This window comes from Myotis brandtii, unplaced genomic scaffold (genome assembly GCF_000412655.1).
Source record: "Myotis brandtii unplaced genomic scaffold, ASM41265v1 scaffold244, whole genome shotgun sequence".
Lineage (NCBI taxonomy): Eukaryota > Metazoa > Chordata > Mammalia > Chiroptera > Vespertilionidae > Myotis > Myotis brandtii.
This window is the reverse complement of record NW_005359225.1, coordinates 5,019,226-5,025,824: the sequence shown is the minus strand read 5'-3', so window position 1 is coordinate 5,025,824 and position 6,599 is coordinate 5,019,226. Positions and strand designations below refer to the sequence as shown.

Here is a 6,599-nt window from a genome sequence, read left to right as displayed (position 1 = left end):
GAGGGCCCGGCCAGTGGGGGTGCGGGCGTAGGGGGAGCGGGGAAGAGCCGTCCCCTCCGAGAGAATGGCCTCCCTTCCCCACTCCGGCTGATGCGTGCGGGTCCCCACCAGTGCGGGGACGGGGCCCCGGTCGCCAGAGTGGCCCCGCTTCAGTGTGTGAGGGGGTCGTCCTGGGAGCATGCCTGTTCCCGAGACTGAGGGGAAAGGAGTAAGCCCCTTCCAGGGAGGACACCCTCCCTTACAGCAGTGGTTCTCAGCCTTGGCTGCACGTTAGAATCACCTGGGAATCTTTAAAATCCTGATTTCTGGGCCTCATCCTCCGGAAATTCTGTTTCTTTGTTATGGGGTGAGGCCACAACATTAGTAACAAAGAAACAGAATTTCCGGAGGATGGGGCCCAGAAATCAGGATTTTAAAAAGATTCCCAGGTGATTCTAATGTGCAGCCAAGGTTGCGAACCACTGCCTTACAGGAAGGGGCAGAGGAAAGAGTCTTTTCTCAAGAACCTGATGGAGGGAGGTCTGCCCCCAGCGTCATAATGACCGGCCAAGTGTCCTGAGTGTTCACTGTGCCAAGCACTGTGCTAAGCAATGGACCTTAATTAACCCAGGGAAGCATCTCCACAGACCGACGGGCAGGTTCTGTTGTATGGCCCCCTGTACTGAAAGGATCCGTCACTGGCCCCATGTCATGGCATAACCATGAGAGAGGTGACTTGTGGGTAAACGCAGCCTCCAGCAGTGAGGGGGGAAATCAGCGAGCACTTGGCTTCTGAGAACCCACTTGTGGGAATGCAGACTGGGGAGACTTGGCCCTTACCTCCTTCCTCTTTCATCCATTGGGCTTGGAGGGTCCGACAGCCTCATGGTGGGTTCCTGTTCATGCTGCGGGGGCTGGGGAGCTCAGGCCCCCTGAGCTCTTTTTCTGGGCCCCCGCTCGCTCTGTCTTTTGCAGGGAAGTACTACATGGCCACCATGACCATGGTCACCTTCTCCACAGCGCTCACTATCCTTATCATGAACTTGCATTACTGTGGTCCCAGTGCCCGTCCAGTGCCGGCCTGGGCTCGGGCTTTCCTACTGGGATACCTGGCACGGGGCCTGTGCGTGCGAGAACGAGGGGAGCCCTGTGGGAAGTCTAGACGGCACGAGTCACCCCCCAGCCCCCAGCCTCCTGAGGGAGGGGCTGGCCCCCCAGCAGGCCCTTGCCATGAGCCCCGGTGTCTGTGCCATCAGGAAGAGCTGCTGCACCATGTAGCCACCATTGCTAACACCTTCCGCAGCCACCGGGCTGCCCAGCACCGCCACGAGGACTGGAAACGCCTGGCCCGTGTGATGGATCGCTTCTTCCTGGGCATCTTCTTCTCCATGGCCCTGGTTATGAGCCTCCTGGTGCTCGTGCAGGCGCTGTGAATCGGGGTCTGCTGCAGCCACAGCAACGCGACAGGGATGGGAAGACCAGGTGGTTGCTGGCCCTCAGATAGGCCATCTAATCTCTCCCTACTGCACCCTAGAGCCTGGGACACCCTCTTTCAGGGTCAGCACTGCTGACTTCACAAACCACGAGGGAGCACTTGTTGTCTGTGTATCCTGATCTCTAAGAAAAATCTAGAGCTTGCCACTCCCTTAATTCCTATAGGGGACGAACTCTAAGAAGGTTCAAGGTCAAAGTGCAGTCCTAGAGGGACAGAATTGAACTTCATTAATGAATGTTAGAGTTTTCAGTGGGGAGAGTGCAAGTTATATGCGAAACAGAACTGCAACATTGCCTGCCTTCTCTTCCTTCCTCAGTGGCTGCTGTTATAGGAGCTTGGTCTTGCCTGTCCCTGTCTAGGGGCTCAGGAAAGGGGTTTGGGGATTCAGATTTATGATCTAGTTTCCAGAGCAGGAGGCCACACAAAGATTTGGCCCCAAAGCCCCAATTCCTCATAAAGGGAGTGTGTGCCTGGTACCTCCTCGATGTCCTGTCTTACCCTTGGGGCCCATGGTGATGGGAGATGGGGATCCAGGTTTGTCTGTCTAGAAACAGGAACCTTAGGACTCATGGGTGAGAGCAGGAATTACATCTTTGCTGACAAGAAAATGATGGATTTGACCAAGACCCCGCAAAGGGCCTAAAGCAAGCTCTCTGCTGTCTTTCCTGCTCTCCTCTCTCTGGGTTCGCTTCTGTCCATCGCATTCCCCCACACTGACGTTCAGAGGACTTGAAAGTATCCAAGGGAGGGCCATGCAGGGACCAGCTGTTCACAGGTATTTGTTCCTTTCTGACTTTCACATGCTTCCCAGCATCTACCTCTTTGCCTCAACCCAGTCCCTGACCTCAGGAAGCTCACAGTCTGTCACGGACAAGAGACATGGACCTGTGGTGTAGAGAAGCTCCCAGGACCTGCAGAGCACAGAGGCAGCACCCTAACCCAGCAGGGTCAGAGAGGTCAGAGAAAGCTCCCTGGAGGCGTGAATAGGAGTGAATTTCCAGTTGTCCCGGTGAGGCATGTGAGTGACACCAGCAAGTACAATGGCACGTGCTTTCCTCCCAGCACCTCCACGCCCAAACGAGTTTCATCTTCTACCTCCAAGTGAGTTGTTGCCTGTCCTGGAGTCCCCCTACCTCTCTTCAATGTCTCACTCCTAGAGCACTGGGTAAAGTTCAGGCCCAAAATTCTATCTCTCCACCATCAGGCCTGGCAGCTGCCAGAGAAGGTCCCAGAGTTCCCTGCAGGTGGCATTTCTACGGATCTTGGCTACGCTTATAGTAAAGCACACATGTGGCCGACGTCCTCATGTTGGGCAGAGGTGGCAGGCAGGGCTGTTCAGAGTCTGATGGGTCAGAGGAGGCCTGGACTCTCTGGGAAGACTCCCCCGACCAGGAACCAGAGGAGCAGAGGAAGGGACCAGACTGTAGACAGAGGGCCCTGACCCATGGCTGCAGGGAAACAGAGGAAGAGAGATATTTGGGGGTGAAGTGAGTTACACAAAGAAACAAGACAAAAAACAAGCAGGGTGAGCTGGAAACACTGGTGCCTACAGTGCGATGGGAGACAGAGATGAAGAGCAAGAATTTAGAGAGGTTGGGAGACGATATTTGCAAACAACAGCTTTGACACGGGGTTATTATCCAAAATATATAAAGAACTCAGACAACTCAACAGCAAGCAAACAATCTAATTTAAAAAATAGGCAGATGACCTGAGCAGATACCTCTCTCAAGAAGACATACAAACGGCCAACAGATATATGAAAAGGTGCTCAACTTCACTAGCTATTAGGAAATGAAATCAAAACTACAATGAAATGCCACCTCACACCTGTTAGAACGGCTGTTATCAACACAAGTAATAAGTGTTGGAGAGATTGTGGAGAAAAAGGAACCCTCATTTACTGTTGGTGTGAATGTAAACTGGTGCAGCCACTGTGGAAAACAGTATGGAGGCTCCTCAAAAAATTAGGAATAGAGTTACCATATGACCCAGCAACCCCTTTTTTTGGGTATTTACCTGAAAATTTTGAAAACATTTATTCACAAAGATAGATGCACCCTTATCTTCACTGCAGCATTATTCACAGTGGCCAAGACATGGAAAGAAATCGTCCTTTGATAGATGATTGGATAAAGAGGGTGTGGTATATATATACAATGGAATACATAAGAAAAGATGAAATACTGCCATTTGCAACAACGTGGATAGAATTATTATGCTAAGTGAAATAAGTCAGTCAGAAAAAAGTTAAGAACCATATGGGGGACCCTAGCTGGTTTGGCTCAGTGGATAGAGTGTCGGCCTGGGGACTGAAAGATCCTGGGTTCGATTCCGGTCAAGGGCACATTCCCGTGTTGTGGGCTCGATCCCCAGGAGGGGGCATGCAAGAAGCAGCCAATCAATGATTCTCTCTCATCATTGATGTTTCTATCTCTCCCTCTCTCTCTCTGAAGTCTTTAAAAAATTTAAAAAAAACATGGGAGGGGGGGAGTGGGGTGGAAGGGGTCAGTGGGAGGAAAAAGGGTGACATCTGTAATACTTTCAACAATAAAGATAAATTTTTTAAAAAGAACCATGAATTTACTCATATGTGAGATATAAAACTGAAATGAACAAACAAAAACTCATGTGCACAGACAACAGTGCAGTGGTTACCAGAGGGAAGGGAGTGGGGGTAGTAAAGGGTAAAAGGGTCAAGTGTATGGCGATGAGAGGTGATTTGACTTTGGCTGGTGGGCAGGCAGTGCAGTACACAGACCATGTATCGTAGAAATGTACACTTGAAACCTAAATAATCTTATTAACCAATGTCACCCCAATAAATTTAATTTAAAAAAAGAATTTAAGGAAGAAGGCAAACAGAGATGAAGAGACTAGGACATACCAGGGTGATTAGGTCTATCTTCCTGCCTCCTATGGACACACATGAGGCATCACAGGGTGGGTGAAACGGGTGGAGATCTGAATGGGAACTAGTGATGCTGATCTTAGCTTCTCTGCCCAAACCCTGGTAGGAGAGGTGCTGGTGGGCCAGAGGTGGGGGAGATCTTAAACTTTTCCAGTGCATGAAATTTCATTATCAAAACTCAAGCGCCTGGATAGCGTTGCTCAAGAGTTGAGCGTTGACTTACGAACCAGGAGGTCTTAGTTGGATTCCAGGTCAGGGCATATGCCCAGGTTTCGGGCTCGATCCCCAGCGTGGGGCATGCAGGAGGCAGCCAATGAATGATTCTTATCGTTGATGTTTCTCTCTCTCTCTCCCTCTCCCTTCCTCTCTGAAATCAATAAAAATATACTTTAAAAAAACATCTCAAAGAAGCAGGTTGGAGGCTGGCGACCTGGCTTCTGGCCCTGGCTCTGACACTAACTCATTCTGTCACCTTGGGAAAGTCACTTCCGTCTCTGGGTCTCACTTTACTTTATAATGAGGGTAATACTCCCTGTTCCGCCTCCTTCCGATAGATTACTGTGCAGTAAAGGATAAAGTGAAATGGTTGCGGGGAGGAGGGGCCAGCCTGGAATGGTGGTTCAGAGTTTGGCTCTAGGGTCAGTCTGTCTGAACCTCACCCCTTACTAGCTGTGTGGTGTAGGGCTGGTTGATTCACTTCTCTGTACCCTAGTTCCCTCATTTGTAGAACAGGGGTGATGACAGTACCCACAGCTGGCTCTTGGTGTGGATTCATGGCCTGGTGCGCCTGGAACTCTGAGTGGTGCTGTGTCATGGAGAATGATGAGGACACAGTGGAGGCTGGGGCTCCTTTTTGTCCACTGTTCACAGAGCCCAGAGGGAGGGAGGAGAGACCCACGAGGAGGGCAGCTGTGGTTTCTTCCCTGGGAATGGCCTGTTCCAATAGGTTCCCTTGGAAAAGCCTGTTCCCAACTAGAGAAGCGGTGGCCCAGGTGGGCCCTGGCCCAGCAGGTGTTGAAGGGAAGGGAAGTCATGGCTGAAAGTGACCTGGGAATCATCTAATCCGATTGGTTTTTTATACAGATAGGGAAACTGAGGCCCAGAGAGGAAAAATTGGTCACCAAAGAGAGTTAGGGCAGGGCCTGGACTAGAGTCTAGGTCTCTAATACCAGCCTCCACCTTGGAAGGTGGTCTGAGGGAGCGCTGAGGGCAGTCATGGGGACAGGTGAGGGAAGAGAAGGCCCGGGGAGGACTGTGTGAGATCGGCCCTGCCCTCCATCACCTCTGCGAGAAGGACCTCTCTGGGGTCTGATCAGCTGTCTCCTGTGAGGGAGGGAGGCCCAGAGAGGGGGCAGGTGTGACAGCTCGCCCAGCCACTGCCCCTTACATCCCCTGGGAGAGGTTAGCAATCCCCACAGGTGTCTGCTCTAGAGGGTTAATTTATTTTTTCTTTTTCATTAGAAGAGGGTGGTTTTTCTTATAAAGGAGCCACCCAGGGCAGCCTGTGCATCCCCCAACGCAGCCCCTGTCCCAGAGGCCTGCAGCCCTACCTGAGTTTTCTAGTCGGCAGGACCTAGACTTGCACTGCTTGTCTGTAGAGAAGAAACAGAAAAGAATCAAAGACCTAATAGTCCTAAGGATGGGAAGTGGCCCTGTGGGCCACCCCTCACTTGCTCTAGGAAAGCTGGTACTTTCTCCTCAAATTCTGCTTCCTTCTGGTGACACCTCCCTTGCCCAGGTTTGACTTGATTTGTGGGCAGCGGGGCCAGAAGAGAGCCAGCCCTCAAAAACCAGGCCTGTTCTACGTACTCCTGCTGCTCCCTCGTCTCCCTGCCACACCCACCTCTGCATCTCTGAGCCCATCCCAGGCAAGCACAGGCTAGTTTATGTTCTGTGCATGTCTTCCTCACCTCTGGCATCTCACGCCCTCATGTCCAAGGTGGGGACTGAAGCCACACAGGACATTTTCCCCTGGTAGATGTGGTCCCCAGTTCCAGCAGACAGTCTGCCTCTAACTATGAAAACGGCCTTGCCAGCCCCTGGGCATTGCTCAGCCAGGACCAGTAGCCCACAGTTTCCACAGATTAGGAACCTGGGCCCATCCTCATGATTTCTCCTTTGGCTGGTCCCAGGGGGATGGACAGGAAGAGTATCTGAGACCTGCCACAGCCTGAACTGGACCTTAGGGGCACAGCACCCACATGCAGTCTCCCC

At 51.8% G+C, this 6,599-nt stretch overlaps 2 protein-coding genes across 2 annotated transcripts in view; one reads left to right on the top strand and one right to left on the bottom strand.

Annotated features, from left to right (window-relative positions):
- The window catches only part of CHRNA10 (cholinergic receptor, nicotinic, alpha 10 (neuronal)), a 6,769-nt gene extending 4,355 nt beyond the window's left edge, over window positions 1-2,414 (top strand). The window contains exon 4 of the mRNA XM_014540379.1: window positions 732-2,414. Within this exon, the coding sequence (XP_014395865.1) occupies window positions 732-1,412 (681 nt within the window). The 3' untranslated portion in view covers window positions 1,413-2,414. The remainder of the gene's footprint in view (window positions 1-731) is intronic.
- Window positions 2,415-2,510: 96 nt separating this feature from the next.
- ART1 (ADP-ribosyltransferase 1) overlaps window positions 2,511-6,599 on the bottom strand; it is a 12,999-nt gene continuing 8,910 nt past the window's right edge. The window contains exons 4-5 of the mRNA XM_014540460.1: window positions 5,936-5,977; window positions 2,511-2,922 (exon numbers count right to left, since the gene is read on the bottom strand). Coding sequence (XP_014395946.1) covers window positions 2,825-2,922; window positions 5,936-5,977 — 140 coding nt within the window. The 3' untranslated portion in view covers window positions 2,511-2,824. The remainder of the gene's footprint in view (window positions 2,923-5,935; window positions 5,978-6,599) is intronic.